Raw genomic sequence first — 24,459 nt, 5'->3', positions numbered from 1 at the left:
ATTTATGGGAGATAGACCTTCAACCCATCACAGTAACCAATTAGGAGCAAGCAAGCTCTGCCCGAGGGACTTTAAGAAGGGTCTCACGAGTAGAGACAAGGGGGTGGCACTTGGGTAGAATTCCTAAGATCGAGAGCGTAGGAGTTCTGATAGGGCAAGAAGGGGCAAAAACGGTTGGCATTACTTTGCCCTAGATTGGAGAACATCAGAGGTGTGGCCACACACTCTGGTCGGATGCTAGGCTCAAGACTGTTTTAATAAAGATTGCTCTATCATTCCACCCAGCCTTGCCTCCGCAGAATTTTTATGCATGACAAGTCTTGTACTTCTCTGGACATTCAAAGCAGTTTGAACGTCTGACTGGGACCCTGTCTGCTCAAAACAGGTTAAACATGTGAACGTAAAGCTAGGACTCCTTAGGGATGCTTGTGCGCATGCAAGAAAGCTTAATATCTTGACCACTATCCAGGACTCTTTTTGGACATCTATTGACATCTAACACGGGTTCAACATCTGAACCAATCTTATTGCCATTATGGTAAACTAAAATTACAGTCCCACAGCCGCTACCTGCAGCAGCAGCAGCAGCAGCAGCCATCATATGCCCTTTTCCTCCACACACAGTGAGACCCTGGTTTACCACACACACTCTGAACATCCCCACTGTTTGGTTGCAGCAGACAGCAATTTTAGCGTTGGAACAGTCACAGCTTTACAGGATAAACATATGAAATCTGACTTTGTCCTATAGTTACAGTTCAAAGGTCCTTTAGAAAAATGGTACATATCAGAATTATTTGATTTCAGGCAGTTGTTATAATTATTTGTGAGGGGAAATCCTGACACCTGGTGGACACATCACACCATCGCCACTTGTCAAACAGCTTGTTCTTGTGTCTCCAGTATAACAATATGTGATGTTGCACCACAGGAGTGCATAGGGTGAAATGTTCATCTTGTCAGCTGCGAAGTGAAGTTGAAGGGGAAGAGGGCATGCAGGCAGAGATTAACACTTGACTCTGTGACAGATTTGGCATACACAAAGCAAAATGATTTATTGTAAAATACATTTATTGAGCTCTACATCAGATGGGAAGCACCGATAGATTCTTTTCAGGGGAGATGATTGTTTTTTATAATATACGTCGAGATTGGAGCAGCAGCAGGATTCACCGAGCAGAAACAAGCTCATTCTTGAGTGCTTGACAGGAGCTTTACTTTGTAGTCTGAAACTATAAAACAGCAACCTACACATTGTTCTCTATCAGTCCACTGGGTGCCAATAGTAGACAAACGTCAGTAATATTTTACAGATTACAGGAACTACCGACACAGGTACATAGCACGTTGTTGTTCAATATGTCAAAAAATGGTAAAAGCTAAGAAGCCTGTGACAAGCAGAAACACTCTGAATTAATATGACACACAAGCCAAACATATAAGACCTGTGGATGAATCCTACGCAAGGAAAAAAAAAAGATGTTGTTTAAGTTGTTACAACGACGACCATTTCAACAAAAGACTTTAAATCAATATGAAATTAATACTCAATGAAGCATTAGGAAAAACAAATCCCCTTAAATACAGTTTTGGCTTCAACAACTTGTATGATTTTTTTGTTTTTGTTTTTGTTTTTGTTTTTTGTCCTGTGGTTCTTTGACTACCCTACGGTACATCTACACTGACATAAAGCACACTAAAGGAAAAATAAACACAACGAGGCACCAAAACATTTGCTATTCTGAATCAAGAGTAGAAGTGTCTGCCGTGTTTGCACAGAACTTAAGTCCAGGTACTTTAATTATTCTAAATTTCGATATGTTTCAAACTCAAAACTCAAAGCTCAACCAAACCAAACATAATCTTTAATAAACAGTGTTTTGCAATAAAAAAAAAATCCTAGATTCTTTTAGCCACTGCTGCTACAATAACATACTTTTCACTTCGATATAGGATATAAAGGGATTTGCAGAGAGACAACAACTTGCATGCAAACAGAAAGCATAATTATTTAGCTAAACTCTTAAGAGACGAAACAAAACATCACAATCTTGGCCTCAAAAGTCTTGTTTTCAATCATTTTCAAGTATCGTCTTGAGACTTCTTCACTTCTGTGTATTTTCCCCGAATCCTCGTAACGACCCAGATCACCCTCTGAAGGAGCCGACAAGTCCAACCTGAACGCGACACTTTGCTTCTTTATATCATTTGCATCCTAGACACCTTTTAAGTCCTAGCAGCTGCAAGGTTAACACCCAGCTGGTCTCCCTTCACTGTTTTCGCCATCCAAACCAACACCAGAAGGAGGAAAAAGACGAGTTTGCACAGTGTTCTGGGAATTGGTGACAGGAACAATACAGTAATAAATTTATTGTCATTAAATGCCAGAGCACAGGAGCATAACAGGTGCATGGGGTTGTTTCAGTAATGGACCGAACAAATGGTCGGGAAAAAAACCATAGTAAGAGCTGATTACTTCATACATCCTCAGTCACATGATGGTAAAATACACAACAGTGGTTCTCAACAATAAATAGCTTTTGTCCTTTTTCTTGGTGAGGCTGTGATCAAAAAAAAAAAAAAAAACTAAACTAAAACTAAACCCAAAAAAAGCAGAACAATGACAAAGAAATGTTCATTCTTGGTTCAAGTTGTCATTTGAAAATCCCAAACGTCACAGCACATCATTGGTTCCTTTTATGACCATCAAAACGAAAGTCAGTAACACAAGAATACAAACAACAACGGGGTTAAAATCCTACGTATTACACCTCAACTACTGCTTCACTACACTTCCTGTAAGCTTTGGTTAACATGAGATTCTCTGTTTTTTTTTCTTCTTTTTTCATATATATATATATATAATTTCATTATTTCAGTCTTAGAAATAAGTTTTTGGCAATTAACTATACATACACGGCAAATATGTACAAAATAAATTCCGTTGACTGCAGATTCACAAAAGAAAACAAAACAAAACAAAACGTATGGACCCTTTGGAAAGTGTCCCAGTGAGACAAATCTCCCGGTTTGTCCTCAACTTCGTTCTTGATGGGATGTTTCAGACTGGTTCCTATGAATGGTGGTAGGAAGCATGTGACAAATCAGTATGTCGGGAAGCTGGTCATGTAATGGCTGAGGGGGAAAAGTGAGAATTTGAGAGTGAAGGTATGCACTCACTGAATACAACAAGGAGCCTGTCGGGTGCCTTTGCTGATCCGTGTTTGCAGTTTGATACGTATAAAGGTTGACGACACGTCTCCTACTACTATCCTCCTCCTACTTATCCTACTTCTACGGTGCAAAAATTAAGCCAAAATATCCCATAAACAAGCGCTGCCATATTGTGGTGGTGATATTACGAGTTCCCACCCGAACACCCACCCACTCAATTTTGAGAAGGGCTGAACTGTCAATCATGGTATTTACCACCTTTATATAGCATCAAATACCTTATAAAAGGTGGAAAATGTAAGAATTTTTAGTTGAAAACATTAAAAACTTAACAATTATTATCATTATTATCATCATTATTATTATTATGTTAAAAAACATTTATGTCCTGTACTGCAAAGACATCTACTGAAGTTGGCATGTTAACCAGCTAAAACTTTAAACACCAACATTCCTCCAGTGCTCTGAGCTTCCAGTCTTGGCAGAGTTAGCTAATGGGACTGCGGCTAACTGTGCTTACTAGCTAATAGTATTTACTTTGTGTTTTTAGCATTACCCATGTCCCATCAGTGATCAAACTGCAGCCAGCCACAGGGTGGGGATCAAGATATTTCGGCCTCACTTCTGGAGAGCTGTAATGTCGTGCTATACTGTATGCAGTGAATGTAATTTTTGTAAAGTATTCAATGCTGATTAAATGTGGAAAAACAAAGATCACCCAATTAACGGGTGGTCAGACAGCAGTGCTTGTGAGTAAAAACGTGTATTGTACGGCCAATAACACACTGAGAGTCTGGAGCGTCCTCTAGGATCTGTGTCACATTCAGTGAGAACAACATACCATAAGGAAGTGGAAGGTTGTGAGACTATTTGGGATGCACAGTGGAAAACAAAAAAAAAAAAAAAAATGTGCTGCTGAGTGCGCCATGTTGAAATTTCCTGAACCTGAGACTTGACCTCTTAGTGATTTGTGTTGTATTTTTCTCACCACCAGTCATATGATGAACTCTAAAACGACAATGTGTGCACACGTGTTTGCTGAGGGAAAAGTGTACGTCCAAGTGTTCCTATTTATGCATCTGAATAACTTTCTGTCAAGCCCATCGCGTCTATTTGCGCTTCCTGAGCACCAGGTACATGAGGCCGCTGATGAGAGTCATGGGGAAGCTGATCCAGGCCAGGATGTAGGAGGAGCCGTAGGAGCCTTTCTGAAGACTGGGCACGTGGAAGCTCTGTTTCTGAGCCGTGTAGATGGAAGCTGCTATCATCACGCATAGAGCTGGAGGAGGAGAGAGGAGGGGGAAGATGGGAGTTACACCGGAGAGTTGACAGATGGAGGAATGTCATTCACATTCTAAAAAAAGTTAGCCATATTTTGAGGCTTTTTGGGAAATATGCTTGTTTGATTTTCAAGCCCAGAGGCCAAAATGAAATGTTGCCTTTTCATGTTTCTGCAAATCAGGGATAGGTTTGAATTTGTATGTTGTATGTTTTGTCCTGGGGTGGCGTGACAGACAGGTGAGATGTCCAGAAAGCCAGGCACAACTGTTCAAGACAGTGTTCCAAGCTTTGTAGCGGTAAATCACTGGATATTTTTAATGGGACACTGAGACATTTTTCCTGCCATGTTTGTGGCAACAGGACAAAGAAAGCCAAAAGGTTAAAAAAAACAAAAAACAAAAAAAAAACAAAAAAAAAACAAACTACCTACCAGCACCTCTCAAGCTCACTAATTAACAAGTGTGTGTGTGTGTGTGTGTGTGTGTGTGTGTCACTCACTGGACAATAGCTGGATGATGGCGGTGAAAATGAATCTCTCTCCCTGTTGGAGTCTGAAGAGCTGAAGGATGAAGACGAAGAAGCTGACGCAACATAAAATGGTGGCCAGGATCATTGTGGCCTGGACGGCCTGCAGATAGGCTGAGGGGAGATGTGACAAGGACAGGCAGAGTCAGTAGATTTAAACCTTAAACATTCACCTCATGACAAAAATACCAAATCTTAAAGGAGAAACATTTACCCAGCATAACCAAAATATTAGGGTGTCATGGTTCTCCACATAAGAGATTCACTTAGTTGCATTGTGGGTAAAAGCAGTCCATGGGTTCAGTGTTGCACTTGTAAAACTTGCTTCGGAAGTTTAAAGAAGAATTATCAAAAACTGCATTCTCCTTCCTTTTCAAAACCTGGTGCCTACATTACCCACAATGCAACTAAGCCACTGAGTGATATGAATGGAGGCAATTCATCAGATTACATGCAGCTTCTCTCTGGTGCTACAAAAGGCTTTATACTACTAATTGTAAGTTATCCTCAAGAGCTGTCAACACATTTTGATATGTTAAATTGGTGGAGCTACCCTTTATATTTAATACCCTAGCATCAGTTTGACAGATAATTCCTCAACACAATAAGAAGATGTAATTTAGTAAAAGATAATGAAAATTGAGACAGTTCTTCACACACACATCCTGTCTGACCTGCTTCAGCAGTATGGCTGTTCTCCACAGGATAGCAGGTGGCGTTACAGGAGTACCACAGGTCGGTGTAGATCACATCACGTCCGGCAGTTGACACCACCCACCACGCCTACATCAGGGAGGGACACACAGGTGATTCAGACGCTCCTGCACCGCCATGCTCTTGTAAGTTCCCTCTCGGCCTATACTCACGTTGTGAATGGTCGCGACGAAGAGGAGGATGGCCGCAGCCAGGTGGAAGAGGATGATGAAGGCTAAGATGATCAACATGGCTGCCCTTCTGTGTGATTGACTCGTCTGCAGGTCGTCGACCGTCGGTCAGGCCCGTTGGATTCTCTCGCAGGCCGTGAGCGTCTCTCACTGTCGATGTGGAGAAGGCCTTTGGTTCGATGACAGTCCTGCTGCTGTGCGTTGCTGCTGGCTGTCACACACAGGCCGGTCTGCAGGGGTCAGCGGAGGATCGGGGGCTTCACGAGGGAGGAATCTGTTGGGAGCGACATGTAATACCTTAATGACAAATGCAAAATACGCGAAATATGAATCCCTCGTGTGTCGTCAGCGTACATCGACCACACAGATAAAACTATCGCAGGGGCCCTGCTTGGTAGTTGTTTGTGAGAGCTTAACATCACTAAGTGATGGTTTAAAGACAATCAGTTGAAAATCTGAGATGAATGAACCGTAGACGCAGACTCCAGACTTCTGCAGCATTTCCAAACAACTGTGAGGAATGCGGGGTTAATGAAACAGCCGGAGTAATCCTCTCAGTCTCCCCTCAAATTACGCAAATCTCTACTCAAGATACAAGATGAAATGTGTCCATACAGTATGTATGCCAAACCGTGTGTGTGTGTGTGTGTGTGTGTGTGTGTGTGTGTGTGTGTGTGTGTGTGTGTGTGTGTTCAGTATGTGGGTGTGTGGTGTTTACTCTGCAGTGATTGAAGGCTGTAATCCTGACTGTGACTGTGTTGATAGAAGACAGGAGTCGACTGTTTACATCTTTAGATGGGCAGTCCGTGCTCTGCGCTCTCAGCACGGACAGGAATATGTGTTGGTATGGCAGCATTAGCAGACTGTTTCATCCAGCGATACCAGGAATGTGCGTGCATCGAGATGCTAAAAATGATGCTAAGGAGATTAAGGGGTCAGCACTTTCAAACCTGGAGCAAGGTTTACATACTGTAAATCAGGATGGCCAACAGTGGGCCTGTAAGGTTTGATTTGGCTCCCTGGATGAAGAAGAAGAAGAAGAAATAATGAAAAGAAAATTAGAATATGAGCATTTGTGCAAGAAATCAGTTAATCAAGGGAACTTGGGACCCAACAACTGTGGAAGCCCTGAGAGACAACTGAAAGAAACAGGGAACTTCAAGATACTATCCTAACAAAGCATTCTCTCCTCTGATTAACACAGAAGAGAAAACAGTTTGGATCAGATTTAGAGAATGTATCACTGTCGTCAGTCTGTTTTTCTCACTTGCCTCTCATGTAGTACCATTCTTACACCATCTTAACACTACTGGCCCTTGGGGTACTGGGTCAAGGGCTGCAACTGTCTGTCAAATCAAATCAAATCAAATCAATCTTTACTTATATGGCGCTTTTCATACAGAAAAAAGTACCTCAAAGTGCCTCACAGAAATAAACAAACAACAGCAGAAAAATAGAAACAGCAAAATAAAAAAAGGAGAAGATAGTTAAAAGAACCCAAACCCTCCCACCCCTTCAGACATGGACAGAGACATACACAGTCATACACACACTCACACATATGCACGCGGACACACACACACTAATACACACCCATACAGTAGCTGTCACTAAAGAGACATGGCTGGGCAGCGAGACCTGGTGCATGGAGAAAGCTACCTTTCAGGAGCCAGCCACATGATTATTTTCTCCATGAATCCATTAGTTGTTTGACCTGTAAAATGTCAGACAATTGTGACAAATGTCGTGTTTTGTCCACAACCCAAAGATATTCTATTCACACTCCGTTGGAAGTAAAGAAGCAGAGATTTATCTGGTTGACAACTAATGCATTAAATGTTGCAACACTAGTCAAATGCCAGATTTTTTCCTTTGTTTTTGCAGCATGACTTTGGTATTTGTGGCATTTTAACACAAACTAAATGCCAAGATGTGTGTGTGGCTTCAGACAACAGTGTTGACAGTCATAACAGGCGTATTTGTGTGTGTGTGTGTGTGTGTGTGTCTGTGTGTGTCTGTGTGTTTATGAGCCTCAGCTTAAGATATGATCACCTACCTGGATTTTCTTCTGTTTTCTGAATGGAGAATGGACTATTGTACAACAGTAATTTCTCTACCTGTCCTTTACTCATTTGATATATGCTGACTATTTCTTTATATCCTTTTATTTCGTATGTCTGAAATAAGTGTTGACAATCCTTTCAGTGCTTATCTTATTCTCGGTAACTTTGTCGTTTTACTGTTTCGTAGCTTTACACAATGACAAAAAGGTCTTGAATTCTAAATCCTGAAACCCAGGAGAGGGTTTCGCTCAGCATATAAAAAGCTTTGTCAGCAACATTCACTGCAGCAAATAATCACAAAATCTAAAATCTAGAGTTTATTTATTTCTGACACTTTTACAGCGCTGCTTTAAATGCTGTTTAACAGCCTACAAAAAAAATGCAGAGTTCTCTCTCACTCAGTGTGTACACTGTACACATCCAGCTCATCTAATCACCCTGTGGGGGACAGTGCACACAAATTACACATGAGCGCACATACGAGTTTGATTTCAGGGACTGCCACCAAAGTAGTTCAGACGCTGAGCAGGCAGAGACACAAACATGTGTAAAAGCACATGTGAGTGCAGGCACACACACACACACACACACACATACACACACACACAGATTCACACACACGTACGCAGCGCCAGACAGCAGAGGAATTAGCCCTCTCCGCCAAAATGGAGTCACAGTAAAAACAGCCTCTCCCAACCGACAGGAAGCAGGCCACTTTTTTTTGTGCGTGTGTGCGAGCGTGATGTGGCTGCGGGGTGTGCCAGAGGATAGGCCCTCCCTGTCTGAGCTGGAGGGAGGTTGAACGAGGGGGTAAATAGTAAAACGGAGGCGGGGGGGGACATCAAAAGTGAGCTATACACTTTGGGGTTTAGACAGGAATGTAAACAGCGGCGTTTATTATTTTTTCTCTTGCCAAATGCTCCCGATCATGGCGCTCTTGAGCATGAACCTGAAGACAATAACCCGGCAACAAACACTTTGATTTGCACCTGAAACTGTGTGAGCAAGAGATAGGAACGCGGCACAAGTGGAGTTGAAGCTGGTCACATGTGTTTGACGTGTCAAAACATGTCCAAAACATAAAGAATTTGCAATAAGCCGGCCTATAAATACTTTGTACTGAAATAGCACACAAAACACAGCTCAGAGTTTTGTGTGAGAACTGGCCAACTTAAATCCCCAAGAGATACGGGGCAGCATATCACAGACAGACAAAATTAAAAGATGTCACATTAAAATCCTGATGAGCCTTTTTTCCTCCCCTTTTTTGTCATTTTATTGACAAAATGAAAAATCTTTTTTTTTAATTTTTTTTTTGCTGCATCAGCAATGATAACAAAGTTTGGTTGCAGCTTTAACAGGACGTGTGTGTGTGAATTTGAAACGGTGTGTGGGCGACAGGTCAAACTGGGTGGAAATGTGAGGCCCGGTTTTATTTTAAGGACCTGCAAAAGCATCTAAGAGGTCTGATTTTTATAGCCTCTGAGCTATATTAATTCCCACAAAGTCAGCCATTTTTAACATTGTGTAATAAGTGCGTCTTCAGGGAGGGCAGCCAGACTTCAGAGAGACAACCAAGGTAGCAACCAAAAACTCAAATCCAGCGCATCCATCATAAAGCATTTATTTGGTATTTAAGTCTAATCTGACCTGCAAGGAGCATTCTCTGGAACCACAAATAATCTCCCAGACATGTACACACACACACACACACACACACACACACACACAGCTGGATCTGATTCCGTCCACAGCTGCCCTCTCGTCTCAGCGAGGAGACGAGGAAAAGGGAGGAGAGAGGGAGGTAGGGAGGGAGGGAAGGAGGGAGGAGACAGACAGAAATAAAAGAACACCCCATTGGAGAGAAATGGAGGGAAGCGAGAAAAACAAAAACATGAGCGTAAAGGCACACACACTAACACACACACACACACCAACTGAGCATACGCACATGGACAAGTAAACCACGCAAAGCTGCTGGTATCCATCCTCCTGACACACAGGCACAGTGCAGATGAATGGAGTTGATTCAAGCTGCTTATACTGCAAGCATAAATGTTTACATGCCCCCTTTGTTGGGGTTTCTATAATATTAGCGCTCTCATAGAAGCAAAAACTATAATTTTGCAATGTTATTATAGTCATTACTCATTATCTTCTGACTTTAAGGTGACAAAAATGAAGGTTAGGATTGTTGGTGCTTGATGAGTGTTTCGTTTGGTCATTACTTTGCGTGCAGCGTAACCATCTGGAGCCATAAACCTGAACACGGGGCCCTGTGCTCCTCAGGGGTCCCTGGGAATGGCTCGTAGTAAAGTGTGAACGCGCCGATAACTGCCCCTGACACCAGGCAACAGCTGCAGGCACACACACACACACACACACACACACACACACAACACACATCCCACATGCATGCTGAGTACATTATCCACGCGAGTCTGGTATGCATAACACCAATTTCACAGATCTTGGTGCCTTATCTGTCATAACAGAGGAACTATCTCAGCTGTGGCCTGTCAGTCAGCAGAGCATGTGGCTAACAGTCCTGATAATCCGGGTTAGTGACCGTCCTTTATTCATCAGTCATCACCCGCGTCATTCAGACTGCAAAATATAATTTTTCACCGTGAGGGCGATGCATTTAGGGCAATAAACTCGGCGTACACAAATGACCACAGGAGCATTCTTCTTTATGTAAACAGAGGAATCTAAGGGCAGCACTGACAGTCTTATTTTTCTCGTATTGCATATTTTAAATGAAGCACCAAAAGCAGAATTGATTTTCTGTTTTTGGGGTTGTATTAACGTGATTTATAGCGTGCAAAGTGTTCCTCTCTTTGTGAATGGGAAGCGGGAGAGCAAAATGTTTTTGGAATGTTGCATTTGGCCAGTCATATTTGAGTAAATACAACTAAAAAATATTACTAAAAATACTACTCTGGTGAGAATGAAAGTTAGCCATATGTATAGTACTTGAGGAAAGTCTCCAAGTGTCTGGTGTTAGATAAGTTTGTATATAGTGTACGTGATGGGTCATCTGATCATCAGAGTCATTGTTTTTGTTTCTGTCGATAAAACATCTGAATTGAAATGTACAGTAATCTGTAAAGTAACTACTAATGACATTATCATCGCATACGTCTGCCTTACATTTTCCTGATGTGTCCTATTTACTTTGTCCTGTTACTGAAGTAAGATTTTTCAAATCAGGACTATTACTTCTTTTATTTTACTTTAAATATGTATATAATATATATAATATTGTATTTTACTTATTTTTTTTTTTACAATAGGGTATTAGCACATTTACTAAATTACAGGATTCCATTTTTTTATGTAAAATATGAATCTGAAAGAAAAACTCCAACGTCACCAGTTGTTACAGTTATCAAATGAATGTAAAAAATAAAAGTACATAAAAAGTGCAATATTTACCCCCAAATGTAGTAAGAATGGAAATATTCATGAGCGAGTGAGTTAATGAAAATATCACATGAATTCCTTTTCATTAAGTTTTGACTGTTGGATTTTGTGTTTGGATCACGTGTGTGGCTGCAGCGGCAGACCAGTTTCAAGGTATACTTTGGTATGAAAACAGATATTTATCATGCCATGTCCATTTACTTATCCACACTATTGAATTCTGCTGTATTAGTGTTATTAAAAGTGTTAAGGAATGTTCGAGTTTCTAGTCTGTAAGGACACAATTTGCGTGAAATCATAATAAAACGTTTGCTCAACCCCCCTCAAAAGTCCTGTTCTCATTCCTATAAGGGTCGGCTACTGACAATTAAAATAATAGTGTTAAACTATGTACCGTGAAATCACATCAGCAGGACGTTGCATCTGACTTCAGAGATGGTTATCCTACCGTGAAAAACCCAAATGACGTGAGCTGAAAACAATCCTACGCAGCCACCGCTGATTCTGCATTTCACAAATAGCAAATGAATAATAGTGTTTGCGGGGCGCAATCTTTTCAGAAATACAGTTACGTTACGAAGCTTCAGACTCTTTGGTGAAAGCCCTGCAGGAAAGACAGCAGCAGGACACCGCATTCACAGTCACTGGAAGCATATCATCCTGTTCTGTTCTTGCTTGATGTCACCTTCACGTGGACACGTGGCTAAGTGGCCACGAATGCAAATAAGAGAAATGATGACATTACTGCGGTTTTTGTGTCCTCACAAAGGTTGACAACCTCGGTCTCCAGCCACCTCACACACTGACAAACTGACAGGCACAAATGCTGCCATTCCTCCTCTCCACTCAGCCTTATAATAGGAGGCTGGGGGACTCGGTGCAAGTGTGTGTGTGTGTACGCGTGTGTGTGTGCTTCTGCCGGCTGATTCCCTTTGCCTGGTGGAAAATGCTGACTTTTAATGTCCTTTTTTTTTTTTTTTACTCTTTTCATAAAACACAAAGCCACAGACTTAACTGGGCCTCTGAATCTCACTCCCCCGTCTCTCTCACTGTCCCACTCTCTCTTTTCCTCTGTATCTCTCTCTCTCTCTCTCTCTCTCTCTTTCCCTCTCTGTCTTTGGCCATGGAAAAACTAATTGAGGAAGAGAGGAAGGCGAGGAAAGGCTTCCAGTGGAGCCCTCTGGCCCCCGATGAGGTTGTGCCGTCCAGACTCAATATTCAACATTTCCTCCTCGAAACCCTAGATCTGGAATAGCTGTTGGGATTCACTCAGCCTCGAGCTCCTCATTTTGTTTCGCAGGAACCCCTTCGAATAGATCCATCGCTCCACTTTAAACCAGTGCAACATTTTATACCTGCCACCGGAACTTTATATTTGTTGCATGAATGCTACAGATTGCAGCTTGGGTTTAGATTCATGTTCTGTTTATTGGAATTTGTTTCCCCCAAGCGTGGCCACACACTATCGAAATTGCTTTACTTTGTGTTAAAGCACGCGCGTGTGTGTGCGCGCGAGGGTATGTGTACATGACAACAATAGCCGAGCAAAGACTTATTTTTAGAGACAACACAAAAGGCACATCTCCCCCGGAGCGAAGCCAGCGGCCAAACAAAGCTGTGTTTAGGAAGAGCACACAAAACTGCACAGGCACACACACACACACACACAAAGGTTTTAGGATGTATGATGTCACCAAAGTACAGAATTAGAGCTACAACAAGATTGGCCGGTGTGACAGCTCTAATCATTTACATTAGGGATTTAATTACTGTAACGAGGCCTTCCTTTCACAGACAAGAACTGACTGCATGGAGGCTACGCACTGAAACCAGCAGAAAACAAGACTGGATGAAAGATGCAGAGTCAAATTGACTATTTGCACATCTTTAGCATTAGCATCAGCAAGGCAAATGATTTGACAGTTTGGCCTCAGGGTGTCTCCACGTTGGCTGTGTCCCAATTTAGCTTCTGGGTCCACCACAGTCCACCAAAATATTATACAAATGTGGCCATACGATTTTGATGTACTTGAGTATTCCCATTTTCTACTACTACTACCACTACTACTTTTATACTACTCCACTACATCTTGGTGGCAAGTACTGTACTTTTTCACTGCGCTGCATTTATCTTAACATCAGTTACTCTGCAGACAAATTTGATCAGTACTTTATTTGGCATCAGAGCCTAAGTCCTACATTTAAAACAATTTATTTAAACAGCAAAGTGAAAAAAAAATTTAAAAAAAACCTTCAGATCTGATAACTGGCCAGGCCAAATGACCGGCCAATCCCCAGCAATTAAGCTTGAAGATTTGCTAGCAATTTAACAGTACAATGTGCCATTTTTGTGCATTTTAATTGTAAGTGGATTTTCAAATCATAAGTGCAAACAAATGATTCTTTCAGATTTGACATGAGACGGATTTGACACATCGTTACAAACACAGCCTTTCATAACGGTCATGGGACTTAACACAAACCTAATAACTGGACATTTACGACATAATAAAGGAAACTATTTCAGCGATGTTGAGTTCTGTTACATAGGAGAGAATAGAGAGTCCGCAGACGTACATTGATCTGCACGATAATGAGGCGTCACAACAAGGCAGAGGAGCACAGCAGTGTGTGTGTTTGTGTGTGTGTGTGTGTGTGTGTGTGTGTGTGTGTGTGTGTGTGTGTGTGTGTGTGTGTGTGCTTCATGCCTCCCTCAGGAATCAGAAACCTACAGAAAGCGGATAAATGTGCACACAGAGACGCACTACTGTTTTCATGCTCGGTTTAAAGACCTCCCTCTGACACAGGAATTCTTTCATGTTGGACACTAACATGGTTTTTTTGGTGTGTGTGTGTGTGTGTGTGTGCGTGTGTGTGTGTGTGTGACTCCCACATGGCAGAGAGATGTTGGCGAACACCTGATGGTTAAAGAGGCGATCCCGCCATGCTCCTCCATTCTTCCATTTTACTCCCAGTCACATCACACCTGTTCCCTGATAATTTCCTCACATGTCAACACCTTTCAGAATTTCACATTAAACCCCCCCCGACAAATCCCCCTCCTATCAAATATCACAAACATCCTCTCATCCTTCCACATTTGGAGTACATACTTTCAAATTAACATTAGAGCCCTGTGCAACATGTAAGAGTCGGCCACCTGTCAAAGTCACACTCAAAACAAAAAAAGGGTTGCTGCTAACTGCGGCTAACTGTAGTTGCCTTAGCAAGCTACCTCTGTTAGCCGTGCAGCTAGGGGTTCAGACTGGCAGCTCGGGGACCTGGAGAGTGTTAGCGTCTACACCACTAGCCCAGGAGCTATAGACCAGGACGGGATGGGGCGAGCTGGTTAGCATGCTACATACCTCTGTTTATTCGAATTTGCTCTGATAGTGTTGTTGTGTCAGGGAATGTTGTGCGAGAGGATGCTGCATCAAAGCAAAAGTGGTGCATTTCCATATTGGTCTACATCACTGGCAATCTGACAGGAAAATCACTGATACCGATAATCTGAAAATTACGATTAGCTAACGATGGCTTAGAAATGGAGTCCACTAACGTAAACAACACATAAGTTCCACAGACTGTACAAATACTTGGAGAACTGTGCTGCTTTAAACTTTCCTTTGTAACAATGTCAGAGCATACATTCATTATTCCTTTACACAGACATTACGCTGTCATTCTCGTGTTCATTTAGCCTGCATTAGCGGTTGCTTCATGCTTGATGAGCGTGGGGCTCATAAAATGTAATTAAAAGTTGGGAGAGAAGATGTTTGCAGTTTTATTAAGAGTGGCTTTCTCCAGTTGCATTTAATAAAATGGGATGTTTGACCTTTTATTACCGTTTGTAATGTAATATAAAAGGATTTGAGGGGGTTTCATTTGGACCAGCCCACACAAGAAGCTCACAACTCGTGTGTAATGTGTGTCAGAGTGGATTACTCTTCCATGCTCAGCACCAGAATCTCCCTTCTGTCCTTTTGTCATCCATCTGTGCGTTTTTTCCATGCGCTCCGAGGAGCGGTCTATAAACTGCATGTCAGCAGGGGGATGCAAATTAGTTTCCAACAGACTGTTCGGTATTTGTAACCCTCCTCATTTCTCATGACATTCAATCTTCGCGCCATTGCCAAAATGTCAGGGCTTTCCTCAGACGGCGAGCTCCAAAGCAAACACTGCCTGATGAGGATGACTCTCAGTTTCGGCAGCCCTGTCAGAAAAATCTCCTCTCGAACCACGGAAAACCTGGAAAAAGCTGGCCACAAGAGGGCGCTGCGAGGTGAGGGGAGGATGCAACGGTGATGAAGTGCCTCAACAAAATGCAGCTCAGTCATGAATGTGAGACAAGAATTCGGCATTAAAGCTCAACTTGCAGGAAACCTGAACAGTCTGATTAACAAGACATTTGTTTCCAGAGCAAATTTCAAAACTTCAATGTTCAACTTTAAGAAGCAGCAGTGGCAATGAAATGAACCACATCAAGGCACTGTCACTGCAAACTACACACAAAACTCCATAAGATATTCATTGAATTCAGTGTTGCCATATGGGCAGGATTTAGAGATACTCTTAAGTTCAGTGAAAGGTCCACACACACACACACACACACACACACACACACACACACACACACACACACGTTTCCTGTGTCCATTGAAAAAACAGAACATTATCTTCCCTCGCAACACTGCACTCGATACTCACAGACACACACACTGCTGGCTGACAACGCCCCTTTCATTTCCAACAAAACTTTAGAAATAGAAGAAAAGTTGTGATGTGACAAAATACCCACAGGAGGGGCTCCTGAAAACTACCGTGTGATGGATTATGAAGTAAAATAAACACCTTCATTTTTAAAGAGACGTCCAGATATCCAGATGGAGCAGGAATCGTTTGATATTTTAATCTAGGCCACTATCTTCAACACTCACAGGACAGTCGGTCCTCAAAAATAGAGTTATTCGGTGTGCTTAAGAAGCAGTTCACAAGTACAACAGGTTTGAATGGGACCTGAATCCCATACAGACAGTTCAGGCAGTCAAAAAAAATGCTGAGCTAAAAAAGTTTACTCACCGAATTTGAAGCGGAGAGGGCACGAAGATTTGTGGAGATCCAGATGTGACTGTGAAAAGGGCAACTGGTGGGTGACAGTTTGAAAAAGAAATGCAGGAAAACAGCTTCCAAGCGTGACAAAACAGCAGCTGGAGACCTCACTGTTACGTCCAGAGGAAAAAAAAAAAAGTTAAGAGAGGCGGTGGGAGGTGCCCCAGAGCTGGAGCTGGAGGGTGTGGTTTGGGATTTTAATATGCTGGGAGGTGTGTGTGTGTGTGTGTATGTATGTGTTTGCGTGTGTATGTGTGTGTGTGTGTGTGTGTGTGTGTGTGTGTGTGCGTGCGGGTGACACACGAGAGGACTGGTGACAACAGCTCAGTCAGGCTCGGCGGGAAAAGCATCTATAAAAATATCATTACAGGAGACGGAGGGGAAGTTTAAAAAGTCTGCCTTTCCTCCTGGGGCAGTCGGGCTGAGAGAGACGGAGGGAGGGAAAAAAGCGGAGAGAAAGCAGAGGTCAGACAGAGAGGGGGACAAAAGGAAATGAAAGGGATAAAAGGGGATGAGAAGCTGAGGAGAGGAAGGCATGAAGAATGGAAAGAATACTGAAGAGCAGGAGGAAGGGGTGTGTTGTAGGCTGGTAGTCACTTTCCTGTGTTTTGTTGTTTCACCCTTGACTTCTCCATTTGCACTTTGACTATGTCCTTTATTCACCTCCTTTCTCAGTGTTGCGGTTCTGCACCTCCGAGAGCAGGTTGACTCCGATGTTCTGTTGATAAAGTTCAGGTTTCTTCCTCTTGGCTCGTTACAATTCAAACATTCCTCTTATGAGCCGCTGCCACAAATGTAAAACACAGAACTTCTTAGAATTCCACTTGTTTTGTTTCCATGTCCACAACAAAATTCATGAAAAAAAAAACACACACACTCGAGCAGTTGACATAGGAGAGGAAAAAAATGCTCCGTCCGTCATCTCGTTTCCAACCTCCCGCTTTTCTGCAAAGTTCAACCCTCTCTCTCTCTCTGTTAAGCCCGACCAGCTGTTGCATTTAATATTTCATTTCATTTTCAGGAGTTGTCTGCTGTCACTCTTACACACAAAAGATCCAGATATTTACAACGACCCAAGTCCTCGTGCTTTCTGTTATTTTCCCAGTTTTGCATTGTTCTGTATGGCCTGTGGTTTTGACCGAGTTCTGTGGTGACATAACATCAGCGTGATTCTATCAAAGGAGTAATTTTTTGTTTTGGGTTACTATTAGTATAGGTTAACACATTTCAATGCTAAAAAAAAAAAAACACATCTGTTTTCTCATACAATCCATTGCAGCAGTGCCATATACCCCCTCCCCCCTGTGATTGATCTGTTTTGGCTCATGTCTTTTTAAAGGCCCCTCCCTCCTGAATACCCAGTCTCCTCCGATTGGTCAGCTTGCACACGCCTGACGCAACGCTACTAACAACAACAGTTAAATCAATTCTTAAACACCAAATCAGCTGCTAGACATAAATCATGCAAATATGTGGCAGGGTGATGTAGCAAAGTCGCAGAAGGGTTAGGGTTAGTGGTTTTCATGATGAGTGTTTGATACCACTTTCACGTGTGTTTGCTAAATACGATGCTGCAGCCAACAGCAGGGTAGTGAAGCTCAAAGCAGCACTATGTAGTTTCGGGAAGAATTTGAATCAGAAGAGAAAGATCTTCATTGACTGATGTTTTATGTCTAAATCAACTACAACAATAAATTGAGCTTGAAGGACAACACAGTGTTATACAGTTTCACTTTATTGTGCATATCAAAATTTGGAGTTTGAATTTCTTCTCCAAAACTACATCACGCCCCTTTAAAAGGGGAAATACTTTATAATTTGAATCATGGGCCCAATATTTTCTTGTTTTGATGTGTAAATTATTCATATTCGGTAAAAGTTTTGGAACCCACTCCAGCAGATTGCTTCATTTGGCAGCTGTGACGCAGGTTCACCGGCTGCAATGAAAATCTGACCATCATCAACTTACATTCAGAACGAGACTTCCACTTGACGAGGCTTGTGTTTCTGGTTACAAAAATAATCGTATTATTTAACATAAAGGTCCATCTCATCTGGAATTCAATCAGCAATCTTAAGAATAGGAGCTTTAAACGTTTTCCTATTGGTATGTACAATTATGACAAAATAAGTTTGGATCACCAAGGTCTCCCCCCGCCTTTATCCAGAGTCTTAGCACACAACTACTCAGTTCTGACCCTAAAAACATAATCACTTGCAAGTTCAGGCTCACATTTCAGATATAAATATCTAAAAATCTTCATGTCAAACAGTTGACATCGGGCTGGATGGACAGATTCACACTCGTTCCGGCGGTGGTGACTGTCCCATGTTGTGGCCGCCTTGAAAAATGCAAAGAATTATGTGCTGCATGACTTAACAATGCCCTCTTCATTACCTCGTGCCTGTCCCGACTAACTGTCTCCTTATGACTCCACAAAAGAATCCCATCCTGTCACAGTGGGAACATCGGACCACTGATGAGGCCACACTTTAAACTAAGTTAACACGGCGAAGTCTCAGTTCGGTGCTGATTTTTTTCAAATGTGCGCTGGTTATTTGCAAATGGCAAATGTCTTTGGGATGGGAGAGTGGTTTGTCAACTCTGAAGGCCTGAAGCTGGAATGCCTTTAGAGATGGGTGTGGCTTCGTGTAAACAGACTTTTTACAACATCAGGTGTAAATGAGTTTATGCCATTATGCTGTAACACCTACAGCAGTGAAAAAATAAAAAGAAACCTGAGAACAATTCCATCTCAGCTAAATACCTCTTCACGAGCAAAGCTAACTTTCAGAGACGATGATGGGTCATGGGTCATAGACAAGACACCCCAAACTGCACACGCTTTATCAATACTCTATAATATGAATTTTTGATCGATGGAAGCTTTTTGCTCATACGGTTACAGTTAGTGTTATCATTGTCATCATTATGGACAGCAAGGGAAACTCTACAGCGTATATTAAGCGGGCCACATAACCAGGAAGTAAACTCAGTGGCAGCCATCTTTCACCATCTTGTTTTATTTCAAATCTACAATGATCCCAGATGTTGTTGTAAAAGGATGGAGAGTTTAAAATCGATTACAGTATACACTCATGCTTATTTAAAAAGTCTGAGATATGGTCCAGCGAGCACACCATGGACGGCTACTTCTTTTCGCAAAAAAACTGATGTGAGCTGCCACTCTGGGACTCACAGACCCTGAGGCTTGAGACACTCTTTCCAGGAAATATGTCTGAACACTTGTCATGTATCTTTTGATCTTTTATTTGAAAAGTGGGAAAATGTGTACAACAGCTGTAGCATCATTTATATTTCCTGGCACGATGTGAGGAGAATTTAAATTTCCGTTTGACTCTGATTAAACAGGGAACCTAAAAAAGGATAGATCGCCAAACTAGAGTAGTGGATGGACACTGACTAGCAAATATACCGGTGACAGATTCACGTCAGAGGCTTCTGACATGGGACTTTGAGCACTTGTTCTGCTGGCACGACATTTATTAGGATTCTCTTAAAAAGCCTCAGGGCGCCCGCTTGTGTAGCTGTGCAAGACAAGCAGGTTACCAAGGACAAAAATTCTCATTTAGACCACAAACTCTCCTTCAAAATGTTTGCACACGTTCACGTTTTGTGCACACACTCGCACACATGACGTGACGTATACACATATAACGTGTTGCGCAGGCAGGAAAGGAATTAATGGAATCAGTATGACGCATTGTGAGACTTAAAACAATGGATTCTCTTTCTCATTCGCTCGCATTCTGTTATTTCCTTGTTGGATTCTTTGCATTATAGACATCGAGCAGCGCGCACACACACACACACACACACGCACACACACACACACACACACACACACGCACACACACACACACACACACACACGCACACACACACACACAAACATTTATTCTGTCCATCACCTGAGTGTCAGCCTGCTGTTGAACATTTAAACACTGCACACACACACTCAAACGTAGTCCCACAGAGCCTGTTTAAACAACAAAGCAATCCCATCATCCCTCTGCTCCTCGGGCTACTGACCCCACCTATGACTACTCTCACCCAAACACACTTTCACGCACAAACGCACAAACAGACAGGAGTGATGGGAACAGGTTTGACCTCTCCGGCAGGTGTCAGGTGTCCACCAAACAGACAGGTAAACACACTGCAAACATTCGAGACCCACTCACACTGTATGCCACTGCAGGCACGTATCAGTTACCTGCTATTGTTGTCGACCTATAGGTGGAAACAATAAAGGTGGACACATCTCCACCCAAAAACCCCGTAATGAGGCTTTTTTAGTTCGTATCCCACCCGGGGCAGATAGATATCGTTGCTGCCTCGTGCTTTTCTGTGCAGCTTTTACCCTTAAGATTCCCTGACAGATGGTTCTGTATGAACACACACGTTTATCTCTGGAGTCTTTCATCAAAACAAAATCAGACGTTTTACCAGAAGAGGAGTGGGAGCTGTTCTCTTAATACAGATCCACCCGAAACAAACACAAAAAAGTGTAATTCTACATCTCTTTTAAGTATTGCTGTCCATGTATTATTTTATATCCATGGGTTTGATTTTGGAGTCAGTGTCAATGTTGAAAAAAAAAACAACAAACAGAATTTTATGATTAAAGAAATCTTTCATTTCAGGGGCAAGACAGACCCAGCCCACGTTGTGAAACACAGTGTTTGAGACATGTTTTCCCTTTTTTACTAAGAGTGTGTGACCCAGAAGTCAGGAGTATTGCGTAAGAAAAAGTGGAGGAGGCTCAGAGGCTGCAAATTCACATGCACAAGTCAAACATTATAATCAGTGGGCAAAGTATTAAAGACATTTATTTAGATTAAAAAATAAATAAATAAATAAATAAATTAAAAAAAAAAAACATCAAATAAGACTTAAGAATGTTAGCACTAGTAGAAGAATATAAAAGATACTTTTTCATGGAAAATTGCCTCTACTGTATTCTCATTACACAGATAAATTATCTAATATACTGTGCAAATGAGAAACATGTTAACATTGAAGTTGTTTGGAGCTACTTAAAATAATGCTGGAATGATAAACAGTTTATATATAAAAATGAATTGAATCTTGAAATTGTCATGTTTTGTGAAAACTGCAAGCAACTACTAACTAAAGGTTTGCTCTAATATTGAACATTTCCACACTGAAATGGAAAAATACTAGAACTTATGTATTTTGTATATATTTTATATATTTTCGCAAACGTTTCTAATATTGTCCAAACCAAAAGAAATACATCATGTCTTTAAAAAATGATGCGTTTCGTTTGTTTGCCTGTCGCTCTAACTTCCACTGGGGTCAAAAAGTGAGGAAGGAGACTGACATAACATGAATAAAACTTTTAAACATAACCTAGTCCGTAAACGTTTCCGAGTCAGGCGGAGAGATCACCACTGGTGGTTGCTTAACAATGGCGATAACAGCTCCTATGATCCCACATTGCCTACAATTCTCTGGTTGTTTTGATCGAGGGACTGTTAGCTGCAGGAATGGTATTCTCTGTGATCAAGGACTCCTCTAACATCCTGATTGCACAGTAAAAAAAAAGACATTTTTTTTGCTATTTTCCAAGTTGCACCTCTCTTTCCTGACCAAATCAACCAACAACGTTAGTATCTATTGATGTTTCCTTTTCGCTGTTCTGTGTTTTTAAACTGACACACTACTATTAAGCCTGTGTTTTACAAAAAGAGAGAACAAGCGTAACATCTGGCTACCTGGATCAATGTTTACAGTCGCAAAGGTGAGAAGCAGCTTTAAAATCTGTTGAAATGTCCTGAAATCCGAATGGTCGGAAGAATTTTTGAGAGCAGTTAATTTTTTTCAAATACCACCATGCAGTGGATTGTGACTCGGATGTAATGTTAACACGTGAGAGGCACAAACAGGGGGGCCGCTCTCAACATCCATTCATGCTTCCTCCAGCAAGCATGTGAGCAGTACCAAATCTGTCATGTCATGTAAATAGCAGGTGAAATATCATCTAAAAATACATTTCATATCTATTATTTTTATTCATTATTATTATTATTATCATTTTTTTTTTTGCGTTTAAGACACAATTCCTCCAAACTTTCCAAAAGGAAATGGAAGGAAATGTATCTGATGAAACGTCAGTACAGCAGTGCCTCCTGTGTGACCATTAAAACTCAAATCTCCTCGCCGTCCTTCCTTCCACAGCACTTCTACCATCTGGACACACACACACGCGCACACACACACACACACAAACAGATCTACAACCAGACAGGAAGCACCCCCCGCCTCCCCTGTTCCTGTTTCTCACAGCATGCATGTGTGTGTGTGTGTGTGTGTGTGTGTGTGTGTGTGTGTGTGTGTGTGTGTGTGTGTGTGTGTGTGTGTGTGTGTGTGTGTGTGTGTCCACGCTCGCTCTGTGGAGGCCTTCCACTGTGGACAATCAGCAGGAGGCACATTGAACAGCACAGGAACAAAGCTACACAAAGACGCGAGATAGAAGATAGCGGAGGATAGAAGCAATATTATTGGAGAGGAAAAAATATACCAAAAAATTATACAGAGAGAACGAAACACAGATAGAGACCAAGACGGAGAGTTGTGATTGTGGAACAATGCTGGCGGACAAACTGTTTTCTTCACCTCTCTCTTCCCTTCCTCTCTTCTGTTAGCAGGAGGGAGAAGTTCAGGCGGCGTTCGTACCGCTGCAGATGATTTTGAAAAGCTACATTATTCTGGACTTTTCTAAATGTTTGCTGTTCACACTGCAAGGTCTAAAACAACAAACTTAATGAAATACTGTTTTTCATGGACGGTTATAAATACAACAGAGTCATACCAGAGTGTTTTCCCTGCCCATGCCTGAACAACCACTGAACATACAGTTAGGATATAGCACACACGGGAGCTAATTCTTTACTCATTTGTGGTGTGATTAGATGGTAATTTCATCGCGGCCCACCGATCTCCCTTCGTCTTGTAGCACAGCAGACTACCTGGAGCGCGAAAATCTTTGTTAGATTGGTCACTAAGGTTTGAACATGACCACTTTTCTCATTTAAAATATCGAATGCATTCAGAACACAGCATAGAGTGCCAGGACCATGAAACCACAGAGGCATTTCTTCATATGAAAATAATAGAAGCAAGCCAATCAGGAACAGAGTGGGGCAGGTCTTGGGATCCATAAAAACAGACAGAAAACTTCTGTCTAGATGTTGACTTGCTAAAATGAAAAGAGGAGGACATGAGTTAAAAATGATTTGTGGAAAGTGGAAGAAGTTTAAGACCAACAGAAAAAAGAAAATTCAATTGTCCTATTTAACTAGGTAATTAAGTTCTGTTTGCATCAAAAGCCCGGCTGGGAGACACAAAGTTACAACAAGCAAACATAAAGAATCTCCCATCACCATTGCCAACTCATTCTCCTCCCCTCTTCACCCCTAGGCTGTATGTGTGTGTTTGTGTGTGTGTGTGTGTGTGTGTGTGTGTGTGTGTGTGTGTGTGTGTGTGTGTGTGTGTGTGTGTGTGTGTGTGTGTGTGTGTGTTTAACCAGACAAGATCTGGCAGAGATAAAAGATGACACCCATACAAACACACGCTAATTTCCATTACATTTGCATCCCCAGATTTTCATTAATTTGCTTAAGCACCCAGCCACATGACACAAAATCCGGACAGAGGGCCAAGAGAAGCGAGCTGGAATTAAACCCACCATTGGTATGGCAGAAGAAAAAACCAGGAGCGACTGTAAGATTTAGGTCAGGAGCCCAGCAACACCAGGGTTTGTCCCTTGAAAACACACACGATGTGGATAAACATATAAAACGAGGGCAAAGCCACCCACAGCCAACAAGTCAACAAGGAAGTGAGTGCTGGCACAAGTATTGCGCCGATAAGAGGCATCCATTAACAATCTGTAATTTACACAGCCATTACGGTTAATCAGCGCTTTTTCTGTCAGCTGATGGAAAAG

At 41.9% G+C, this 24,459-nt stretch overlaps 1 protein-coding gene across 1 annotated transcript; it reads right to left on the bottom strand.

The window, feature by feature from the left end:
* Positions 1–1,029: 1,029 nt before the first annotated feature.
* On the bottom strand, positions 1,030–16,596 carry emp2 (epithelial membrane protein 2). Its single transcript, XM_037090276.1, has 5 exons — positions 16,433–16,596; positions 5,847–6,138; positions 5,655–5,763; positions 4,954–5,094; positions 1,030–4,453 (listed from the first exon to the last, which is right to left on the bottom strand). The coding sequence occupies exons 2-5, from the start codon at positions 5,922–5,924 to the stop codon at positions 4,284–4,286; spliced, it is 498 nt and encodes a 165-aa protein (XP_036946171.1). The 5' UTR covers positions 5,925–6,138; positions 16,433–16,596; the 3' UTR covers positions 1,030–4,283.
* Positions 16,597–24,459: the final 7,863 nt, after the last annotated feature.

This window comes from Acanthopagrus latus, chromosome 23 (assembly GCF_904848185.1).
Source record: "Acanthopagrus latus isolate v.2019 chromosome 23, fAcaLat1.1, whole genome shotgun sequence".
Taxonomy (NCBI): Eukaryota; Metazoa; Chordata; class Actinopteri; order Spariformes; family Sparidae; genus Acanthopagrus; species Acanthopagrus latus.
The sequence above is the reverse complement of the archived record's forward strand: the minus strand, read 5'-3'. Positions and strand labels throughout refer to the sequence as shown.